This window comes from Phyllostomus discolor, chromosome 7, assembly GCF_004126475.2.
Source record: "Phyllostomus discolor isolate MPI-MPIP mPhyDis1 chromosome 7, mPhyDis1.pri.v3, whole genome shotgun sequence".
NCBI classification, from domain to species: Eukaryota; Metazoa; Chordata; class Mammalia; order Chiroptera; family Phyllostomidae; genus Phyllostomus; species Phyllostomus discolor.
The window spans coordinates 101230128-101254948 of NC_040909.2; the positions used below are offsets into that span (position 1 = coordinate 101230128).

The 24821-nt window shown below is 37.1% G+C and overlaps 1 protein-coding gene across 15 annotated transcripts in view; it reads left to right on the forward strand.

The window, feature by feature from the left end:
• The first annotated feature begins 277 nt into the window (after nucleotides 1–277).
• CSPP1 (centrosome and spindle pole associated protein 1) overlaps nucleotides 278–24821 on the forward strand; it is a 92676-nt gene continuing 68132 nt past the window's right edge. For 3 of the 15 annotated variants that reach the window (XR_004904374.1, XM_036031189.1, XM_036031196.1), the window contains exons 1-7: nucleotides 9847–9945; nucleotides 12027–12126; nucleotides 17223–17326; nucleotides 18032–18055; nucleotides 22046–22126; nucleotides 23475–23573; nucleotides 24244–24683. Coding sequence is in view for 14 of the 15 variants with exons in the window: in XM_036031189.1 (XP_035887082.1) it covers nucleotides 9847–9945; nucleotides 12027–12126; nucleotides 17223–17326; nucleotides 18032–18055; nucleotides 22046–22126; nucleotides 23475–23573; nucleotides 24244–24683 (947 nt within the window). In the remaining variant the exon portion in view is untranslated. Of the gene's footprint in view, nucleotides 417–9836; nucleotides 9946–12026; nucleotides 12127–17222; nucleotides 17327–18031; nucleotides 18056–22045; nucleotides 22127–23474; nucleotides 23574–24243; nucleotides 24684–24821 lie in introns of those variants that run through there. The other 12 variants (XM_036031188.1, XM_036031193.1, XM_036031190.1 and 9 more) reach the window with 10 other exon arrangements.

The following is a 24821-nucleotide window of genomic DNA, read 5'->3' on the forward strand; positions in this document are numbered from 1 at the left end:
CAACACTCTCCTTTTTTCTTTCCAGGCCGTGACCTGTTCCCAGGCCAGCTAGGACTTGCAGGGATTGAACGGACTGGAATCAATTTAGCCTGGGAAATGGCTCCCGCGGGGTAGCAGCCCATAGGTGGAGCAGGTGAACCCGGCGGTGGAGTACCCAGCCTGGGTGTGGAACAGCTCCGTGAACCGCTAGGCGGCTGTGTGGCCTCCGGGCCGGCAGGGGTCGCCTCCAGACGCACGGCCTTCCTCCGAGTTCCTCCGAGTGGGGCGGTGCCGCGCTTGGCAGTTGACGAAAGGCGGGTGGAGGGCTCGGCCTAAGAGGCGGAGCCCGAGACGGGCGGTCACCGCCACCTCCTCGGACTGCGAAGAACCTCGCTAGAGGGCTGTCCGTCTCCCAGGACGCGATCCAACTCACCGGAGTAAGCGTTAGCCGGCCTCGGGCTGGGAACGGGCCTGGCGCGGTTTGGCGGGAGGGGATGTCCCGGGACAGGGGTTCGCGGGGGGCCGAGGTCTCGCGGCTGCCAGGTTGGCGGCGGTGTCGGGTTTATGAGGGTTGGTGGGCCGGATTCCCTGCTAGGGGTAGTTCTCGAGGCCGCCAGGCTAGGAGCGGTGGTCGAGTTATGGGTTCAGGGTCTCGCAGCAGGGCCGGGGCCGGTGCTTGGCTGCCGGGCTTGGGGTTCCCTGAGGGTGGGGGTCTCGCCGGGGGCGGTGCCCTGGTTCTGCGGTCTGATCGCGCCCGGTCACATCCAGCGCCGCAGTCCGCGGTGCCGTAGAGACCCGGTTGCCTGACAACGCGTTGACGCTTCTCTGTGAGCACGCCACCCACAGCCCGCTGAGTAGTTTTGCTCCGCTCCCGGTCGCTGTCCCTTCGCCCCAGCTGGGTCTCCGCTGTTCCGCTAAGTCTGCCTAAGCACTTTCCCTCTTCCCCGGTGCTGGTTAAATGTTAACGTTACTGAGTATTTGTGCGCCCGGCCCTGTTGCCAGCGTTTTGCTTTGCTAGTACAATTTATTTGATCACCGCTTTGTGAGGTCGGTACTATTTTGGTCCTGGATCCATCTGACTCCTTGAGTTTGAACCTGTTACAGCTGCTTTGATTCTAACTTTGTTATCTGGGATTGGAATTCACTTATTAGTGATAGCCATGGGACTCATCTTTCGACAGAGGCTGGCTCTCAAAATTTTAGGGTTAAAAAGTTTAGCTGGGATTTCTGAGAAGGCTAAATTGTGAAACAAACCATCACCTAGTTTACAAACAGCTCTGAAAATGCAAGAGCCTAATAGCAACCATCATGAATTTGTAAAAAGATAATTATCCTCAGAGGTCCTATTTTAAATGAAACAATGGCTTTTCATGTTGATAAGCTAAAAGGAATCCCATGGAAATCAGTGACATGCTGATTTCCGCCCTGCATTATTCTTTTCCCTAGGAGGACAGTGATTTTCTGTTGGTTAAATATCTGCTGAAATGCAACCCAGGGATGAAATTTTGGGTCTCCTGCAGTACAGGTGACCTTCTGGAAGGGAGCAGGTGCTTTTAGATGGGATGAATTGAACCCGGAGGCTTCCAGTACAGATTTTCTCAAGTGAAGTTTTCAGACAAATGTGTTTTAACTGTAACAAACTTCAGACAGACTATGGGTTACTTTTTTTTTTTTAATCCTGAACCGAGGATAGGTTTTATTGATTTTAGAGAGGGAGGAAGGCAAGGAGAGAAACATCAGTTCCAGGGATGGATCCCACCAGCTAGGTATGTGCCCAGACTGGGGATATGAACCTGAAACCTTTTGGTGTACCTGCAGATGCTCCAGCCACCCGGCTAGGGCTTGGGTTACTTTTTTAACATCATTCTGACTGCTTTCCTGAGTGGGAGACAAAAGTATTTGAGCAAATGTTTTGGCAATTTTGCATTACCTAAAGACTGGCTAATTTATGCTACTGTCCTAGGTCATCATTAATGATGTATTAACTGCTAACAGACTTAATAGTGCTTTTATATACAGGTATACCTTGGAGATAATTGTGGGTTCAGTTCCAGACCACCACAACAAAGCTAGTCCTAATCTTTTTGCAGGTGGTGGGTCTTGCCTTCGATTTGTAAAAAATGCAACATCTGTGAAGTTCAATAAAGTGAAGCACTATACAATGAGGTGTGCCTGTGTTCACTTTCTCTGTATCCCAATTCCTAACTGCCTTCTGCCCCCAGCAACAGGGTGTTCACTTAGCAGCATTTAGGGGGATTTGTTGAAATTGGGGTCTGCCCATGGAAGCAAGTTGCTCATCTGTCAGGAGAAAAAGATTGAGCATCTTTCATCTGATGGAAAGATATCAGGATTGGTGGGGGAAATGAGAAACATTGTCTTGATTCACCTCATCCCTCCATCTCTTCTGGGGCTCTTTCACAGACTCCTCCTGGCACCCTACATCCATATGTTACCACTCTCTGATATTCTGTCCCAAATTGGGGAGCAAGGCTCATATTGTATTAGTGATTGAACTGTGTTTCAGTTCATCTCCTAGCACCAGAACCTTAAAGCCTTCCTTTAGTTGGGGCATTATGTATTTTCTATTCCTCATACTTACTTAATGGGGAGGAAATTTGCACTTTACTCAAGAAGGGAAAAGGATGGGAGCAACATTTTTCCCTTTTGTGAGTGAGGAAAGTAGGAGAAAGAATCGGGCATGCTCAATTATTTCTGGGTCCTTTGTTTTTCAGATTTGCATAAACTTAGCAGAGTGAATATTTCTGGCTTGCTTTTATTTCTGTCTATGATAAGTGTAAAGGGCCTAAGTTTAAGATTTAAAGATGTTAATTTGTGTTATGATAAACAGCTGTCAGTTATTGGTGATTTATATCCCTGTGTACTTTGGAGGCTTTTAAAATATAAAGATGAGTAATGATGCATACAAAGACTATGAAAATATAACAAGAATTAATAGAACTGGTGATTTAATAATTTCTGAGTGTCAGGTGTGCCATATATTTTATATGGATCATTTTGTTTTTTTTTTTTCTTTATAACCACGCTGGAGTAGATATTTCCATTTTACAGAAGAGGAAACTGAGGGATACAGAGGCTAAGGAATATTTTTGAGGTCAGTTACATAAAATCAGTGATTGAATTGGGTTTCAAATCCAAGTCTTTCAGTTAAATGATTTTCCTGAAAACTATTTGTCTTCTACATACTGTGTACATTGCTACTGGGGAAAAAATCTGGTAATGTCCTGAAAAAATTGTAATTTTACATTGTAGAGTAAAGGAAGATAAAGAATCCTATTTAGGTTTGTTTGAATTGATCTTTCTTATAACAATCTTTAAATTATAAATATTCTTACTCTATTTTGTACTTAGACTGTACTCATTAATTCAGTCTCTTTAAATCACTAAGTCTTGAATCATTTTTTAGTTGAAGTTGTTTTATGTAAGTTGCCAAATGCTTTAGGAGTAAGAAAGAGAAAGTAGTTACAACTGTTAGAAGCTGACTGCATAATCACCAAGGCCTTGGTGTTGCTAGGAGCTGGCCTGACAATACTCCCTAGGCTTGGTGTTCTTCTGCTGAAGATAAACAGTTGCATAGAACATCAACATTAGGCCAAGGCTGCTTTGTGTCCCTGATGGGTCAAGACAAAAACAATACCACTTCATAATCACATCCAAACACAGACAAAACATGAATGTTGTCCAAGCCTCAAAATGCCAGATATCCCCTCTCCCACCTAGTATGAGTGACAGCTGCCTCCACCAGTTACAGCTTTAGCCTTACCCTGTAGATAACGATTTTGCTAAGTTGTTCAATCACAGAATTATCCTCACTTCCTGACAGCATTAAATCCAGAGCAAAGCTTCACTTCCTAAAACCCTCCTCCAAATCACCTAACACAATCCCAAATCCTGTAAGTCTTTTCTAACACCCTCTTACTAAAATATTCCCGTTCCCCATGGTGGACATCAAGGATGCATGTCTTGATGCAATGAGGAATAGGCCCAACTCATTTAACTACAGTAGGGTTCCTGTGTTCTTTATGTGAAGAACATTGCCAGGAGGAAGCTTATTAGTATCTTTGACTCTTCAGTTTAATAGTAGAGATGCCTCTAATCAGATTAGACAGTAGAACAAAATTAGAAATGATTAAACATAAACTTATACCTGGTAAATCTCATGTGTCATGAGCATATATTATACTCACTACCATTGTTTAAAAATGTGTTTTATTACTATGGTTAGTATTGTATAAAATCAATTCCAGAATTTATAATTGATATTAAATTATAGTAAAGGGAAATTTAAGTACCTATAAATTCAAGGGAGAGATCTTTCAAAGTCTAGTGAAACAAAGAAACAAACATGTTATATTAGTAATTGTTAATTATTTGAAGGCCTTAGGTCAGAATTGAAACAAGTTTGTTACTTTTTTTAGATTAGTGACATTTCTGCCTGAATTAAAGTCCTGTAGCAAAGTAATATGTATATATATACATATAATCCCATGATTATCTTTTATTTCTATCAGACAAAATATTTAGGAAAATTTGGGAATTTTTTTTTAGCATGAAAACTACTGTTTGCTCTGGAGCTCTTTTGAATATCTACTAGAAAAATCTCTTGTGACAAAGAACAAATTAAAAATGGCTAAATACATTAACTTTTGTTGGCATGGGTTATATTTTGCTATAGCCATATTTTAAAAACAGTGTCCTTTTTGGAAGTTAAATAATAGAATGAAGTTTGTATTATGTACTACTTAACTGATACAAGTTTCAACATATTTCTTTTGGGTAAAGATAGCATTTCTGCATTTTTTACAAATTATTATCCCCCAAATATTAAATTCAGTAGATCTTTTTTTTTTTTTTTAACTCTTTTGCTTGTGATATTGCTGGCTGGTTCTTTCTCATATTTTTTATTCTGCATGAATTATTTTCACTTGGTTTTCTTTATATCTTTAATTAGATTAGTTCTTTGTATTTTTTCTACCTCAATTCTTTTGTCACCTCCTCAGCGGAACATTGCCTAGCATTTGGTTCTGGCCCATTGCTTTCCCGCTGTCTGTACTCATTTACCACACCCTCAGCTATTATCTTTGAAGTAGTTAATTCTTAAATAAACATATCTAATATCCTGCCTTGAATTTGAGTCTTGAATTTCTAACTATCAGCTGGACATTCAACTGTCTCCAACTTATCATACCTAAACCAAACTTTTGCAAACCAGCCAGGTTCTTCTGATTTATTTCTGGCCAGGATTCCATCCACATTTAGTTTCTAGGACTTAAAATTTTGGTTAACCAGTGGCTCCTTTCTTGCTATATAACCAGTTAGTCCCTGAGTTTTATGGGTTTTTAGAAAATGTCTTTTTTAAAAAAAAGTTGTAGGTTTAATGAGGAAAGGATAGACTTTTCAAAAAATGGCACTGCAATAGTTTTATGTCCATATGCAAAAAAAAAAAAAACCCAAACAAAACAGGACCTTGGTAGCCCTTACCTTACACCATTTGCAAAAATTAACTCAGAATAGATCATAGACTTAGGTGTAAGAAAGAAAACTATAAAACTTCTAAAAGAGGGCATAGGAGGAAATATTTATGATCTTGGGCTAGGCAAGAATTTCTTACATATGACACACAAGCAAACAGTAGGTTAAAAGTTGATGAAATATGGGTAAATTAGACTTCAAAAATTAAAAACTTTTGCTCTTAAGAACATCACGCAAATATTTATAGCAGCTTTATTTATAATGGCCCCCAAATTGGAAGGAACCAAGATGTCCTTCAGTAGGTGAAAGAATGATTCAGCATCAAAAAAGTGAGTGAACAAGCCATGAAAAGACTACAAGAGGCCTAAGTAGTGCATACTGGTCAGGGAAAGAAATCAATACTATATGCTAACAACTGTATGACATTCTGGAAAAGACGAAACTATGGAGAGAGTAGAAAGATCAGTTGGGAGGGAGGGATGAAAAAGTGGAGCCCAGAGGACATTTAGGATTCTACAATGGTGGATGCATGTCATTATGCATACAAAGTCTGTCTGAAAAAAGTTCAGCTGTTGTTAATATAACGAGAATGGTTTGCATGACATTGATGTAACCTGGCAGCCAAGGAGAATGGACTGGAATGCGCATGTGTGAACAATGATGACCACTGTACTAGTCAGCGAGGGCGGTAGACGCCCTTGAGTGAACATGTATACTGTGTGGCTGTCACATTCAAAATGACTGTGCAAGTAGAACAGTGAATCTGCATCAAATTTTGCATTAAGCTTGAACATTCCTACATGGAAACTATTAGGATAATTCAGAAGACTGCAGCTATGGGCAACTAGTGATTGGCAGCTTCATCACAACAGTGCACCCACTCATGCATTACATCTGGTGCAGAGTTATTTGGCAAAACATCAGATCACCCAGGTGACACAGCCCCACTGCAGCCCAGATTTGGCACCCTGGAACTTCTGGATTTTTCCCAAACTAAAATCACCTTTGAAAGGGAAGAGATTTCAGACTGTTGACAAGAGTCAAGAAAATACGACAGGACAGCTAATGATGATAAGGAGAACTCTGTGAGGTCCCAAGATGCCTACTTTGAAGGGGACTGAGACATTCATTGTCCTATGTACAATGTTTCTTGTCTCTTATATTTTCTTTAATAAATATCTCTATTTTTCATAGTATATGGCTGGATAATTTCTGGACAGGCCTTGTATGCCCAAACCCATGGAGTATACAATACCAAGAATGGATTCTAATGTAAACTGGATGTGTCAATGTGGGTTCATTGATTGTAAACAAATGTACCACTGTGGTGGGAGATGTTGATAATGGGGGATGCTATGCTTGAGTAGGGCAGGGCATATGAGGTAAACGTGTACCTTCTCACTTTTGCTCTGAATTTAAAACTGCTCTAAACTATAAAGCCTTGAAGAAGAAGACATGATTAAGAAAACTTAAAAATAAACCATAGACCAGGAGAAAATACCTATAAACCATACTTGATAAAGGACTTAAGTATACATAAAAAAATCTTAAAGCTCAATAGTAAAAAACTATTTAATTTTTTAAATAGGTAGAATATTTGAAGACATTTTGCCGGTGGCTATATATGGATGTACAGATGGCAAATAAGCACATGAAAAGTTGCTCAACGTCATAGTTGTTAGAAAAATGTAAGTTAAAACCCCAGTGAGATATTGTGGTCTTGCACACCTAATATAATGACTAATATAAAAAAGACTGAAAATACCCAAGAATTGGTGAAGAGGTGTAGAAATTGCAACTCTCATTCAAGAGAGATTTTTTATTTTTTATAAATTTTTAATCAGTTGTGCTTTTTGTGAAATATGTAAGAAATTTTTGCCTAGCCCAAGGTCACAAATATTTTTTCTATGTTTTAGTTTAGAAGTTTCATAGTTTTTCTCTTGTATATGTAAGTCTGTTTTGAGTTAATTTTTGCAACAGTGCTGGTTGGAATGTAAATGATACAGCCACTTTACACTTTCAGGAACCGTTTACAGTTCCTAAAAATGTGAAAGTCAGAGTTACAGAGGACTCAGTAGTTGCTCTCCTAGGTTTGTATTAAAGAGAACTAACATATGTCCACACAAATACCTGTACATGAATGTTCGTAGCAGAATTATTCTTAATAGCCAAAAAATGGAAATAACCCACATGTCCAGGAGTGGGTGAATGAACAAAATGTGGTATTTTCGTACAATGGAAAGTACCTAATAATTAAAAAATAACTATTTATTAACAGATGCACCTGCAAGGATGAATCTCAAAAACATTATGGTAGGCCCTGGCTGGGTAACTCAGTTGGTTAGAATGTCATCCTGATGTGCCAAGGTTGTGGGTTTGATCCCTGGTCAGGGCACATGCAAGAATCAACCAATGAACAACTAATTGATGTTTCTCTCTTTCTCTCTCTGTCTCCCTCTCTCATCTCCCTCTTTCTAAAATCAAGAAATAAAAATTTAAAAAAGAGTATTATGGTTAAGTGAAAAACACCAGACACAAAAGATTACATATTGTATGATTTATATGAAATTTCTAGATTTAACAAAACTATAGAAACAGAAAACAGATTGACAGTTGCCTGAGTTGGGGTTGAGAGTGAGGATCAACTGCAAAAAGGCATGAGAAAATTTTGGGGCTGATGGAAGCATTACAAAGAGTGTTTGTGGTGATGTGCATAACTGGATGAATTTACTAGCAACTTACAGAGTTGTTCACTCTAATGGGTGAATTTTATGGTATATAAGTTTCTTCAATAAAACAACCACTTATGAATTTAAAAACAATTCTAGGGCTTAATGAAAAAAATGAATGTATGGGTCTATACTGATAATAAGCCAATAAATAAATGCAGATGAAGGAAGGGCTGTTAGAATAAAATAGAAGGCCAGTGGGTAAATAAGTGCAAGGAGTGGCGAAATTGGAAAATCAGCATTTGGCAGCCATTTAGAATTAGAGATTTAATCAAGAACCATCAATTGATGTTAAATCTTAGACATTCTGATTAGGAGCAGGATATTTTCATGGTCTGGAAGTATCTCCCTTAGATTGCTCATAGTTACAAGAAAAAGGTAGTACAGAAATCAAACATCTAGACCAGGTGATCAAAAATAACCACTAATAAAGGACACATGGACATCATGTATCACTAATTTTATTGACACTTTGAGGACACATCACCATCTAAGGAGTATTTTTCCTGAGGATGCATAACCTGAAGTTAACCATGAAGAAACATCAGGCAAACCTCAAAGAAGGATTGTTGGGTAGGCTGTATTAAAAAATATCAATGTTATAAAAGACAAAGGAAAGTATGGAAATGTTTCAAATTAAAGAAGGCTAAAGAGACATAAGAATGAAATGTAATACCTAACTTAGAATGGATCCTGAGCTGGAGAGAGAAAAATATGTTGTAAAGGACACTATTAGGTCAGATGACAACATTGGAACATGAGCAGTAGATTAAAAAAAATTAGTGTTACTGAAGTTGATAATTGCATTGAGATTATATAAGAGAATAACCTAATTCTGTTTTTAAAATAATTTTTTATCCTTACCTGAGAATATGCATATTGATTGTAGAGAGAGAAGAAAGGGGTGGGGGGAGTAGAATGAGAGAGAAAAATTGATTGGTTGCCTCCTGTATGCACTCAGACTGGGATTGAATTTGCAACCTAGGTATGTGCCCTGACTGGGGATTGAGCCCACAACATTCTGGTGCATGGGATGATGCCCCAACCAATTGAACCACCTGGCCAGGGTGAGAATAACCTAATTCTTAACATATTTTGAAACATTTAGGGATAAAGGGCCATTATATATGTAATTTACCCTCTGACTAATTTTAGAAAAAAATTAAGTGTGCAAAGAGAGAACTTGTGTGAACGCCACAAGAAGGTAATGAAAATTCTTAACAATAGATAAAAAGTATACAGTTGTTCTTTGTGCCATTCTTATTGTAGCAACTTTTATGCAAGTTCAAAATTACCTCCAAACAGTTAAAAAAAACTTTTTAAAGTGTTTTGACTTAAGGTTCAGAGGGTTTTGTTTTTTTTTTTTTTTTGGATGTATATGTGGTGGGGATGGTAGTGGTGGCTGTTTTTTTTTTATTTATATTCAGATATTTTAAAGTATATTGTAGGTGTTTTGGGGGAGTTGTGAGAGAAAGAAGGCAGGAATATTTTGGTCAGGCTTGCTTGAAGTTCTCAATTTGATAAGTGAGATTGAATACCAAATGTAGGCTAAGCCTGTATATTAATAATTAGCCCCCAAATATTCCAATAGTTGTAGCTATGCTCATTGCGGTGGTTTTTTTTGTTGTTGTTTTTAAGTATCTGAAAAATGGCTGATAATTTGGATAAATTTATTGAAGAGTGCAAAGCCAAACTGGCGAAAGACAAAGCAGAATTGGAAAGCGATCCACCTTACATGGAAATGAAGGTAAGGTTAAGCATTTTCTTCCAACCTGTTTCATTAAAATTGGTTTTGAAGGTTAACCCTGTGTAAATGCAAGCATCCTCTTCTCTGAGTTGACTCTTCACTTTCACACTGTAGTGTGGCTGTGCTGATTCTGGACAAGGTTTCAGTGATTTAAATGCAGTGTTTTGTTTGTGGTGTTTTATATCTCACAGTTTCTCCTCCCCCTTATTAGAGTTTTAGTTAATTCTGTATGTGCTTCATAAAATGATTAAGAGACTACTTCTAGTACAGGGTACTTTCAGAATAGAAGCAGAGTAGATCTAAAAGCAGCTTTTCATTCTATGTGGAAAAGTTCAGTATTTTAATGAGTCATTGTTTTAACATTTTTTGAAGCCTACAAAAGTGAATTTATTAGGATAGTATGTTGATAGTATTTGTTTTATTGTATGCTTTTCTGAATATAAATTTGTTAAAATGTTTCCGAAAGCAGTTCAGAAAAAGCTTTCTTTTTTTTTTTAAAGATTTTATTTATTTATTTTTAGAGAGGGAAGGGAGGGTGAAGGAGAGAGAGAGAGAGAGAGAGAGAGAGAGAGAGAGGGAGAAAGAGGGAGAGAGGCATCAATGTGCGGTTGCTGGGAGTCATGGCCTGCAACCCAGGCATGTACCCTGACTGGGAATCGAACCTGCGACACTTTGGTTTGTAACTGGCGCTCAATCCACTGAGCTACGCCAGCCAGGGCAGAAAAAACTTTCTTAAACTTTCCTATTTTTGTTGAAAGTTATTCAACAAATTTTAGCAAATAGTTATTAAGACTCTGCTAGGTACTGTGCTAGGCTCGGGCAGCACAGCACTAATCTAGACAGATGTGGCACCTTTTCTCATGGGCTCAGTACATGTAATAAGATAGTGGATGTAGATTAATCTATGCCACATGGTCCATTGTAAGGAGGGTAACCACTTGTACTGGTTTGTCCAAGACAGTCCTGGTTTACCTGTTGTCCCAGTGTCTCATCTGGTTTAGACACTGGTCCCAGTGTCTCATCTTTGTCCTGGACAAAGGCATCTTGGTTGAGATGATAAATACTATGGGCACTCTAATTATATAGGAACTTACATAGTTAACATTTATTGTGTGCAAAATATGGATGAGGCCAAGGCTTACGGGGTTACTTGGATATTTCACATGAGTCTATGAGATAAGTACTGTTATTATTATCATTTTACAAATGAGTAAACTGTGGCATGAAGAAGTTAAGTAATGTGACTAAAGCAATAGTAGAATGGGGCTTTGATCCCTGGCAACATGAATCCTGTGCTTGGTCTCTTAACTACCATTCTAGGTTGTCTTTCTGCCAAAATACCTGCCACGTACAAAGAATTGTGCAAAAGACTTTACATGTATTCTCATTTAATGATAATATCCCTGTGAAGTAGATGGAATTTTTCTTTATTTTTGGCAGATCAGGAAAGTGAGGCTAAAGGGGGTTAAGTAATTTGTCCAGGTACACACCGTGGTGGATTCAGTGATGCGTCCAGCTCCACAGCCCATGCTCTTAATCACTCTCCAGTACTTAGGACTGGCTTACAGTGTTTAAGTACAGCTTTATTATAATTTCTAATATTAAATAATACAAAGATAATAACCTGTAAGTCTTAGTTAAGGTGTCACCTGCTCAGTGAGGCTTTGTAGTATGTGCCCCATCATTTTTGGGCCTCTATACCCTGCTGTGTTTTTTTCCATAGTCCCTCTCTACCACTCTACATATTTCATAGAGTGAGTATGTATTATGGTTTTTGTTTGTCTCCACAGTAGTTTGTAAGCTCCATGATGGCACAGATTATTATAATTTTTTTCATTCATGCATTTCCAATGCCTGGGACAGTGCCTGGCAAGAACTTAAGTGCCTGTTGATAAGTGAATAAGCTAAATATTAGAACATTTATTATAGTATTAAATGTTTGGTTAATTCCACAAACTTAAATTTCTTCTAGGATATACCATGTAATTTTGTCAAGTTGTTTAATAAAAGTACTGAGATGAATTTTCTATTTTGTAGGGGTTTTTTTCCTTCTGCTTTTGTAAATATTACATCTCTTGCAGGGAAAGTCATCAGAGAAACTTTCTGAAAACAGTAAAATATTAATCTCCATGGCTAAGGAAAACATTCCACCAAACAGTCAACAGACCAGGGGTTCCTTAGGTATGTCATTAGGTGTGCTAAATTGATTTTTTAAGATATTCCTAGTAGACTGTTATGAAAGAGCTTTGTCTTGTCAGAAAAAAAAGATATTCATGGAGTCCTGGTAACTCTTTCTCAAATCTTATATGTGACAAATGGACTACATGTGCAATATAACATACTGAGAACCTTGTAACTTTTAAAATGTTATTGCCTTTATTATGATTTGTGGAAATTGTAGCAGTAAGTATAACTAATTAAAAATTAATTGAAGAATCTGAATAGAGTTTGTGTGTGTGCATGAGAGAGAGTGAGTGAGCAAGAGAAAGTATGTTAATTATTGAATAGAAATGGTGGACTTTTATTTATAAATCAAAGAAATATGCTTAATGGATACAAAGTGCTATTTGGTGAAAGACAATTTTAATGATTGATGACTGTATTGGAATTTTAAAGAAGTTGATACTGCAGCCATGCTAATTCTTTGATTATGGTTTGGTATGGCAGTATTTGAAAACTGTAAATTACTTGTTCCCTGAGAGGAAAGCTGAGTATGTTGGGAGGCATCATCATTGCTGCATGTTTTTTTTCCTTCTTTTTGACACAACAGAGCATCCTTTGTGACTACGTAACTAGAGCTAGGGGACTGGTTACTAGTTATGCTTCCTGCCTCTACATTATCAGACTAAAAGCAAAAATGAGGTACTTAGAATAGTGTGTTCTTCCTTTCTCTCGTTCCTTCCTCATACTTAGACATTCATTCATATATTCATTCACACCTTTATTCAGTGAACATTTCTGGGTACAAGGTGTGCCAGGCATTATAAGATTGAATAAAGCATGGACTAGGCTTTAGTGGATTTTATAGTTTCTTTGTGGTACTCCATTCTAAAAGTAAGAATTAAAATGTTCTGTCTTTAAGCTTAAGTTCTGAATCTTTAAAAATAAAGTTTAGATTCCTTTGTGAGGATAAAACGCCCTTCTAAAATGAGTTGACATTCCAGGCATATGGAATGCTTTAGATTTCTTTTTGAAAGAGAGCTGGGAACCTGAGGGAGAGGTGTCCTCAGGAATCCTCTGTTCAACATAAGGAATCCCCTTATTCAACAGGATTTAAGGAGGTCAGAAATGTCTATAAAAAGAATTCCAGAGTGTTTATAGTAGAAAGTGGAATTTAGCATTGCAGAAAAATCAATAGACATTGGCCTTTTTGTCCCTAAAATATTTCCGTTATGTAATAAAGCATTGATTTGACACATTCATGCTAAGTGCCCATCATTTAGCTGCACTGTAAAGACTAGGCAAAAAAAAAAGTGGTGATACCCTTATCAGTTCATATTGCAGTCAATTACTTTATCTATATTGGTTGTAGCTGACTCTCCAAGGAAAATTTTTATTTTGTTTAGAAAAGATAATTTTTTATACTCTAGTATTACATAGTAGCACAAAAAAAAAGGTAGGGGGCTTCAGAAATCAAATACTTCTCTGATATCTGTGCTTCCTGACATAGTATTTTATTATTTAAAATATTTGAAAAGTATGTAATATGATTACAACAGCTTTATTGAGGTGTCTATGGCATAGCATAAAGTTTACCCATTTAAATTGTGCAATTTAGTGGTTTTTAGTGTATTTATAAGTTGTGCAGCTATCACTCATGTCATCGCCCCAAAATGTAATTTTACTTTTGAACTCTATGTAAGGAAACACTGCTGAAAATTGAAGTTTTTCTTAAAAAAATTATCCTTTTACAGAGTTTTTGTTTGGAATGATGAAATAGATAGTGGTAAGGTGACTTTCAGTCAAGATGGAGGTGTAGGTAAATGCAGCCTGCCTCCTAGCACAACCATAGCAAAATTACAGCTGAATTCCAAAACAGATATCACTCAGAACTATCAGAAAATTGAGCTGTATAGAACTCTGACAACTAAGGAATTAATGAAACCACATTCGTCCAGACAGGTAGGAGGGGCAGAGATGCAAAGACACAGAACAGGCTGATCCCATACCCATGTGTGGTGGATATAAATCGAGGGGATATCTTGGGAGCAAGGGAACCCAGCCCCATACCAGACCACCCAGCCTAGCATTCCATTGTTAGGAAGATAAGTCCCCATAACTTCTGGCTGTAAAATCTGTGGAGCAGTTGGGTTGGTGGAAGAAACTGCGGAATTCTCAGGTGTCTATTTTTGGAGAGCCCTGCACATAGACTTACTCAGACATTCCCACTGGACTCCAGCACTGGCGAAATACCTTTGGGGCACTAGTGGCATATGGGGAGGACTGAAGTGTTTGGCACCAGGGCGAGAGCTGGGGCACAGCTTTCTCCAGGACAGAACTGTAGACAGCAGCCACTATTCCTTTTCTGAGCCTTCCTCGCTACAGAGCCCAGTGTGGCAGCACCATATCTGAGGTTCTTATCATTCTGACTCACACAGTTAGCCCTGTCCTGATGATTAACCAAGGCTCCACCCCATGCCAAGTACCAGCCTACCCAAGCTGGTAACAGTGGCTTTTAAGAATGTGTCTAGCCCAGCCATTCTTATGGCTTCAGACTTTCCTAAATCTCAAACAAGTATCAGCTGAGTCAAGCGTCTGTCCCTCTCTCTGAGTGGCCCCGGGCCCGGCACCAGCAGCAGCCATCTGCAGATTGCTTTATAGCTTACACGAAGAGGCACCAGACAGAACGCAGGTAGTAGCTGACACTGGCTTGTACCACCTGGAAAACCGCAGAGCCTGTGCACCCAGTGGACTATTACACACCATGTCAGATCACCAAAACCCAACCGATTCCATCAGCCACAGAGGGAGGAGATTGGTGGCTTCTGGTCACAGCCAGTCCTACCAGCTGTCTGGCTTGGGTAAATCCCTCCTGTTGACCTGCTGAACAGCATTTAAGACTCCGTTACAAGGGGTGGGAGTACTCAGTCAACACATAGGGTGTACCTCCAGTACCCAGCTTGGGGGAAGGGGGATGAGGGATGCTGTGCCACTGCCCTACAGGACACCTACTACATTAGGCCACACCACCAAGACACAGAGTCAAACCAAGTCTACCTAATACATAGAAACAAATAAAGGGAGGCTACCAAAATGAGGACACAAACATGGCCCAAATGAAAGAACAGAACAATACTCCAGAAAAAGAACTAAACAAAATGAAAAAAAAAAAAAAGCAATCTATCAGGTGCAGAATTGAAAACACTGGTTATAAGGATGTTCAAGGAACACAGTGAGTACTTCAACAGTGTAAAAACGATCCAATCAGAAATGAAGGATTATTTGAAATAATGAACACTAATTGAAGTAAAAAACAATTTAGAGGGAATCAACAGTAGAGTGGATGAAGCTGAGAATCAGATCCATGATTTGGAACATAAGGAACCAAAAAACATCCAATCAGAATAGCAAGAAGAAAAAATCCAAAAAACAAGGATAGTATAAGCAGCCTCTGGGACAATTTCAAGTGTTTCAACATAAGCATCATAAGGGTTCCAGAAGGAGAAGAGAACAAGAAACTGGAAACCTATCTGAAAAAATAATGGAAGAAAACTGCCCTAATTTGGTGAAGGAAATGGACATGCAAGTCCAGGAAGCACAGAGTCCCAAATAAGATGGTTGCAAACAGGCCCACACCAAGACACATCATAATTAAAATGCTAAAGGTTAAAGATAAAGAGAAAATCTAAAAGCAGCAAGAGAAAAGCAGACAGCTACCTACAAAGGAGTTCCTTTAGACTGTCAGCTGATTTCTCAAAAGAAGGTTTGCAGGCTAGAAGGGACTGGCAAAAAATATTCAAAGTAATGTAAAGCAAGAATCTATGACCTAGATTGCTTTACCCAGCAAAGCTACCAGTTAGACTCGAAGGGCAAATAAAGTGCTTCCCAGGCAAGAAAAATCTAAAGGAATTCATTATCACCAACCCATTATTATATGAGATGTTAAAGGGACTTATTTAAGAAAAAGAAGATCAAAACTATGAACATTAAAATGTCAATAAATACATAACTATCAACAATTGAATGTAAAAAACAAACTAAGCAAACAAGCAGAACAAAAATGGAATCAGATATGGAGAACATTGGGATGGTGGTCAGTGGGGACAGGTCTGGGGGGTGGGGGAAAAGGATCAGGGATTAAGAAGTACAAATTGGTAGTTACAGAATAGGCAGGGGGATGTTAAGAGCAAGTATAGGAAATGGAATAGTCAAAGAACTTATATGCATGACCTATGGACATGAACAAAGGAGTGGGGGTTGTGGAGGGAGTTGTGGGTGCCTGGGGGAGCAAAAAGGGGGAAAAATTGGGACAACTCTAATAGCATAAAATATAAAAAAATAAAAAATGAAATGGTGGTTGCACAATGTTTTGAATGAACTTAATGACACTGAATTTTATGTTTAAAGTAATTAAAGTGGTAAATTCTATATTATGTAATATAAAATTTTTGCACAGTAATAATTAATGTCCATTTATGTGAAATCAGAATTGGTGGCTTAACTTTGAAAGTTTTTGGAAATTTCAGTCTGAGCTATTTTGGTCCTAATTTGTCTCAGACATGTTATATATAGCAAGGATGTTCTTATTGGTTAAAAATCATGGTATTAATTTTTGGACTGAAAACAGACATTAAAATTGCTGTAGTCATTTTTGTAGAATTATCAGTGGAATTAACTGAAATAAAGCTTTTCTTTGTTTTAAGTTTACTCTCCTTGATAAACCAAGATACTAAGCAGTGCAGAACCGCTATCTAAAGGGGGAAGGAGTAATATGAAACACAAAAGAACATGCAGGCACACGATAGTGAAAAGTATTTATTTATAGATGCATAAAAAGTCTCTGGAAGGAGTGAAAGAAGCAGGAATGTTGGTTGTTCTGGGCAGGAGAGCTGGGTAGCTCGGGTTCATGGGTAGAAGTGATATTTTCCAATATATGGGTATATTAACCGTTGAAACATTTTAAATAAAAAGGTTTTTTTTTTTTAATCCTGATCTTAGTCTTCAGAATGAACATGACTATATTCCTTCCTACTGTGCTTTGTTACAGGAGATTGTATTGAAATTGAGATTGGTTTGAAAATGAGCTACATTACTTTAAGAAGTTGTTTTCTTTCTAGGACTTGATTATGGATTGAGTTTACCACTTGGGGAAGACTATGAACGGAAGAAACATAAACTAAAAGAAGAATTGCGGCAAGACTACAGACGCTATCTTACTCAGGTAGGTTTCTGTAAATTAGTTGAGTCTTATGCTTCAGAAGTCATGTCCTAAATTTGTTTTCCTGAGATTTAGTTATATGTATTAATTTTTAGGTTTTCAGTAGCATCAGCAGCAGGATATTGTAGAGAAAGCTGAGTAACATATATGACATTGACAGAAAAAAATGGTGCTGAAAACTGGTGCCATGGAATAGCAGACTCTTGGTTTTTCGAGTAGGGCAGTGGTTTCTAATTTTAAATGAAATCATAAATTCTGATTGTTTATGTTTTCCATAAAATTATGGTTTAAGATAGCCCAGTTAGGATTTCCTACTCCTTATTCCCCCAACCATGTATTAAAATAACACATGGAGTTCTAGTTGCTTATTATTTTTCTATGAGCTAAGTTTATAAAACTTTAACATATTTAATCACAAACTCTTTGCTTTATGATTTAATCTGCATACTTAAGCAGAACTCTTAAGTGTATTGTTAAATTATGTAATAGCTACATTAAAGATTTATTTTAAGTTTTAAAATGCAATTTACATTTTGATTATAAAATTATTTTAAACAAGCATGATGTTTGTAGTCATCCCAGATATTCTTTATTTTTTTAACTACTTTATAACACTTGTTCCAAATTTCTAAGTTCTCTTTTATTCTGATTTGTACATGATGAGAAAGGACTTTGAATATATTTTATCAATGGTTTGTTTCCCTTTAGGGTATTACAGAAGCAAAGAGAAAGGTAGGCTTGCTTGCAAAATGTTCTCCTTTAGATTTTTTTTTTTAGATCTAGTAGCTTGCAGTCATTGGCACCTTCGATACTGCTGTTCTCCTATGAGAAAAATAGCTTTATCGTGATTTTCAGAGTTTTGAATGGTACCATTTTGTATTTTTGCATTTAGTGAGGTGACATTCTAATTTTTCTTTAATTCAGTTAAGCATTCTTTTTGATGCTTGCATTTGTTTTTGTTGCTTTCTTACGCTGTCCTTTAGAAATATTCCACATCTATTGTGAGTCCATTTGTTTTCATCATGCCAGCTTTGTTCTTCAAATTATGCTATAATCACATTAAGACAAATAAAATAATAGGATATTCAAGATATTCTAAGATGTTTCTGAACTACATGTTGTCAGGATTTGGATCACTTGATATTTTTGCATCCAAACATGTGGATTGCATTTGTAAATTTATATTGTAAAACAAAGACAAACAATTTTATAATTTTATAATTGTGATTTTATAAAACCTTTTAAAAAGAATTTCACATTCATTCATCATTTAACCAACACTTTTTAAACACCATGAAAAATTAGGTATGCATCCTATCTTTGAGGGACTTAGAATCTAGCTGTAGAGATAACATTCATGCAGTTCAGAAGTGACAACTTGAACAAGAAGGATAGAATGATTAGGAAAGGCCTCACGGTGTTATTTTGTAAGACATTATGGGATAGGTAGAGTTGGATGTTAGAGGGCGAATTGATTGTGGAGAGGAAGGAAGCTTTTCAGATAGCAAATATAGAATAACAGCAAATTTGTGATGTAGACCTTCGTTCTGTATGAATGAGGCATATTAGGTTTACCAGCCTGACTGAGTTGGATTCTTTCTGGGAGTAGTAGGAAGTAATGATGTAATGATAGAGAGGATAGGATCCTGTAGAAGTCAGTCAGATGTTTTTACTTGGTGTGTGAAAGGCAGTGGTGAAACATTTACCTCCTGAAGCAGCCTGTGAGGAGCTTGGTAGCTGCTTTACACAGTTCTGCAAGTTAGAGACTCATCTTATTATCCTAAATTAGTACTACAGATTTTTACCTGATCTCTCCCATTAATTCTTAGTCCATTCTCTATTCTGCTTTCCAGAATCATCCTGCCCTGTACTGACTTAAATACCTCCGTGTCTTTTCACTGTCTTCAGGATAAAAATTCGAATTCTGTAGGATGGCACTTGAGGGCTTTCATGTTCCAGCCCACCTCCCTGGCCTTGTACCTTGTTATCCTACCTGCTCCCCTCTTAATTGGGTTGGATTTTCCTCTGACAGCTGCCATTTTCACTTGTAGATTTTACATTTCTTTTTTTTTTTTAAAGATTTTATTTATTTATTTTTAGAGAGGGAAGGGAGGGAGATACAGAGAGAGAGAGAAAGAGAGAAACATCAGTGTGCGGTTGCTGGGGGTTCTGGCCTGCAACCCAGGAATGTACCCTGGCTGGAAATCGAACCTGGGACACTTTGGTTCCCAGCCCGCGCTCAATCCACTGAGCTACGCCAGCCAGGGCTTAGATTTTACATTTCTTCATAGGTGTGTGATTTTAAAAAAGAACAGTGGTGGGAGGCATAAGAAGAAATTGCCTTTGTGAAAAGAAAAGAGATCAAGGAGTACAGATGTTTAAATTCAAAGTGATGTCCAGGAGTTTTTGGTGTTGGTTATCAAGAATGCAGTTGTGGTAAAGGAACAATAGTCCCCTAATATGAAAGAGACAATTTTGGTTGATATCTGAGAAAGTGGGAGTAAAAGGAAAGCAAAGGAAAGAGAAAGTTGCATAGGATGTTGGGAGATGGCTTCAGTGGTTTCATTGACACTGGGGTTATATGCACTTTCCAAGGCCTGTTCTTTCTGTGTTTCTTGTACAATCTAGGCTTGTAGATTGCATGGATATTACCAAAAAATCAAACCTTTAAATTTGTCAATGAGAACCATGAAAATATATAACTACCCTCTCTACCATCTCCTTTCATCTTTTTAGAATAAAAGGCACTTGAGCATCTAACAATACAGAAAAGACATATTCTCAGAAGAATGTTGTTAAGTTGAATCAGTAAATTTATAATTTCAGCCCAAGTCTCTCCTCTGAACTTCAGATTTTCTATATGGCTGCCTATGTGACATCTTCACTCAGAAATCTAATGGATGTCTTAGGTTGAACACATCTACAGGGGAATGCCAGATTTCTGTTTTTCCCCCTCCTCTTACCTAGAAACCGGGACTACCTGTAGCCAGTTCTTTTAATTTTCTTATTATGTTATAGCACTTATCACCTTCTAATGTACCTTTATGTTTATTACTTTTTGTCAGTTTCCCCTGCTTGCATGTAAGCTTCAGCAAGGCAGGAATTTTATCTGTTCTCTTTATCGATGAATCTCAAGTGTATCAAACAGTTTGGGACATTGTAGACACTCGATATTTATTGAATGAATGAGTAACTAAAATTCAGCTCTTTGCAACACTCACTGTGTTGCCCTTACTGTTTGTGTTATTCATTTTATGAAAAATTTCAAACATCATCCTGGACCTGGATTGAGAGTGGGGAATTGCTCAGTGAAGGAGTGATATGTGCTCTCTTTTTGTCTTCCTAGGGTTAGAACTTGAATGTGTTTTGTGTATAACTCTACAAAATGATTAAGGTTATAGTGTATTTTGGTATATAGGGACTGCCATATTATTTGGTATATATGGTAACTGTCATATTATTCCCCTTGACAAGTAAATTTAGAGTTCTACCAACTTTCAGATTAGCTTTTGTAGGACACATTAAGTTATTCATAAATTTAGATTTAATGAAACATCATTAATTTAGTTTTATTAATCTGTTTCTGTAATGTTTTGAAAATAACTTTATTGAAGCTGTTAGTACATTGTTTGGTAGTTTGTTTACATGTTTGTTTACACGTTTGTTTCCCTGACTGAGCTGTAAATCTCTTGAGTATAGGGAACATATATTCTTTGTCTCCCAACCACCTTAAAAAACTGAAAACTATTAGATGGTCAATAATTGCTTGTTTAATGAATAAATGAGGGGCATGGAGCTGGACAGGTTAATAACTATTGATTTTTTAATCCTTAAAACCTACTCATATAAATAACACCCCTGTTTTACAGGCAGAGAAACTGAGGCAGAGAAATTAAATAATTTATTCTAGATTATATACTACTAAGCAGCAGATTATATACTACTGAGGATTGTGTAAATTTTTCACTAATTCCTTGTGTTTGCCTTATAGTTATTCAAAGAGATATTACATTTTTTGTCTTCCTGGTTCCTTATACCAGCTTCAGTAGGCAGAAGCCACCCCATTTTACAGAAGAAGAAAATCTGGGTCAGGGAGGTTAAGTGACTTGCTCAGTGCGGCATGACTAAGAAGTGTTGGGGCTACTCCTAGAGCCTAGCTCTTTTGACTTCTTGTCTGATGCTCTCTCTACTACACTGCATTACCTAAATGTTCACTGAACAGAAATGAGGGGGCATATAAAGAAACAGTCTTCATAGTTTATATCTTCTGGTGTTTTAGTAGCTATTCGCTCATAATTGCAGGAAAAATAGAAAGAAACATTACTGCAGCATGCATAGGATATTCATGAGGAAGTTTAAATTTTCCATAACGAGAATAGTAGGGCATTGAGAATGAAGGATAATGTGTTTAGAAGAGAAATATGAATTAAGAAAGTTTCTTTTTTATCTTATGCTTTATAAAATCATCTTGAATCAATAGTTATATATGTGTTACAAATGAAAACGAAGACCTGATTCTCCTCTTCAGAGAGTTGTTGATTGGAGGAAAATTCTCTTTTTTTCTAATATGATCTCTATATATTTGTGGTTTCTGTCTTCATCTCCATTTCATTCCTTTGTTCTGCATAATGTAATAGCTTAGAATATAGAAATTAAAGACAGTTTATGAAACATTTATAAAGGCAATTAGGTAATATATTTTTTTAATGTGTATATATACAGAAAAATTTTCTGTCCACGAGTGAAACAGATCCATCTACTCTTGGAGTTTCTCTTCCTATTGGTGACAGGTTATCTGCCAAGGTAGGTGGATAGGAGTAGTTATTCTGGGTGGCAGTTTTATGAGGGATCAAAATTATTCCTGATTTAACCATATTCCTGATTTAAATTCAAACAGATTATATCAGTTTCTATACTTGAAATGTATGTTTTCCAAAAGCCTGTAGAGTCTCTAATTGTACTAAATTTTTTGAACATTACATTTGTAACCATGAAATGTGATATATTTCTTTAATATGTTGATCAATTGAATATACAGCACTAGTTCCTGAGCTGTGAAGTTTATGCTCTGTAGCACAGTGAGATGAGTGGAGAGTATACTGAGCTTTTATGTAGGGTGAGGGTGTGGGGAGATTGGGAAGTCTGTTTTTGTCACTTTACAAATACATGTACATATTCTTTAGAGGCTTCAAAAGCAGTTTTGCATTATGACATTTTACTGACTATAATAATTTAACCTTTTTATGTTAAAATATAATGAAGATCTGTCCTTGGCCAGTGTGGCTCAGTTGGTTGGAACATTGTCTCTTAAATCAAAGGGTCTGAGGTTTGATTCCCAGTCAGGGCACATGTGTAGGTTGCAAGTTAGGTCCTCAATCTGGATTTGTAGGAAAGGCAACCTATTGATGTTTCTCTACCCCATTGATGTTTTTCTCCCTCTCTCTCTCTCTCTCCCTTCCTTCCCCTCTCTTTAAAATCAATCAGCATGTCCTCGAGTGAGGATGGATGGGTGATAAATACATACAAACACACATACATATATACATACATAAAACCAGGATCCTTCTTTAGCCTGGGAAAGAATGGTTGGCAGCAGGTCTTTAGGGAGGGGGATGAAGGGTGAGAGCAGGAGATTGCCCTGAGAAGGAAATAAGGAAAGTTACCTGGTCAGGTCTTGAGAACATGCTAATGACAGACTTCCTAGCAAACACATCATGTGTTTAGTAGTGGGAAAGATTTACTTATGCTTTTGACATAGTGCATCTGGATTGTCTAGGATTGGTGTTGGTAAACAAACCTAGAATCCATGGATTTATGCAGCATTGCTCCTTGGAAAATGTAACCTGAGCTTACAACTACTGGACTGTGGAATGGAGATGTTTCACAACCGAAGCAGCTCCCTTTTATTAGAGACCTTGTGTTAAACTGGGCCTAAGTATGTTGTAATGCATGTTTTAACATGACAAGAAAGGGGAATTGCACTGATGGTCTGTAACTTCCTGTTTCTCCTGTGCCTTGCAACTACTACTGTCCTTGAAATTATTAGTAAAACATGATTGTAGGCAAGATCTCTGATTTATGTGTCTCATTTAACATGAAGATACTTTTTCCTGAAATGAAGTTAACATTGCCGTTTGGTGTCTATTTCAAGGAAAGATTGAAACTTGAACGCAACAAAGAATACAATCAATTTCTCAGGGGTAAGGAAGAATCTACTGAAAAGCTCAGACAGATAGAAAAGAGTACTGAGGTAGGTATTGCTTTTAAAGTAAATCTGTAACACTACAAGATGAATATTTTGTACTTGAAATATTTTTATGTTATACACATCGATTGGTTTTATTGAGTTATTTAAAAAATAAGCTGAATTGTATTAAATAGGATATTTAAATATTTAGTTTTGTAAATGGTTTTGTCTTATGTTGAAGAACTTACCATACCTTTTAACTTCATTTTAATTTTAGAGATTGGTTTTAAGTTATTTTTGTCTATTTTAAGTGTTTTTTATATTGACAGTTTCTAGCTGTGTGATATTTTTCCCAAATTTAAGGATGGTTAATATTACTAGGGTCAAAAAATTTATCATCTCCTTTCTTTGTGTTGAGAAAAAATTTTATTTGAAATATTTTGAAGCAATATTTAATTCCTAAAGTATGTCCAATATCTCCTAGGGTAGGAATTGGCATTTAGTTTATTTTCTCTTTTTATAGCTATTTATCCATATTACTGTTGCCTGTATATTTGATAAATATTAAGTGTTATTAAATGATAAATTTCAATGATAAATAAGTATCTCTTATGGGTGATAAAGCCTTAGAGTTGAGATGAGAGACTAAGGATCATTTGAAGGTTTAACTACCTTTTAAGAAATAACATCTCATTAAGATCTATTTCTTTCTTTCTTTCTTTTAATTGACCAGCACAAAAGTCAAAGGAATAAAAAACCTATTAGTCAGGTTAAATCTGATTTACCTTCACAAATACAAACATCTTACCAAAATTTAGAGGATCCCAGGAGAGACGTCTTAACTCCTTCCGAGGCATATGAAGAACTTTTAAACCAAAGACGACTAGAAGAGGACAGATACCGACACCTTGATGATGAAATTGAATTAAGGAATAGAAGAATCATTAAAAAAAGGAATGAAGAAGTGGACATTTCCAATAAAAAACATCAAAGGTATGCCAGCAAGGTGGACGTCCCAGATAGAAGATTTGACAGGTTTCATGAGCATCGTGTCTTGGACAGACGCTATCATAGACCAGACCAAGATCCTGAAGTAAGTGAAGAAATGGACGAGAGGTTTAGATATGAAAGTGATTATGATAGAAGACCTTTGAGAGTATATACAAGTGACAGGTATTTACAACTTCATTTTTATTTTCTTTACTTGCTTAGTATTATTGTAGTTACTTTTTATCAATTATGTTAGGGAGAAGCAGTTCCATTTGATTTACATATTTAATTCTAAGATACTGTCAGCTTTGAGGTACACCA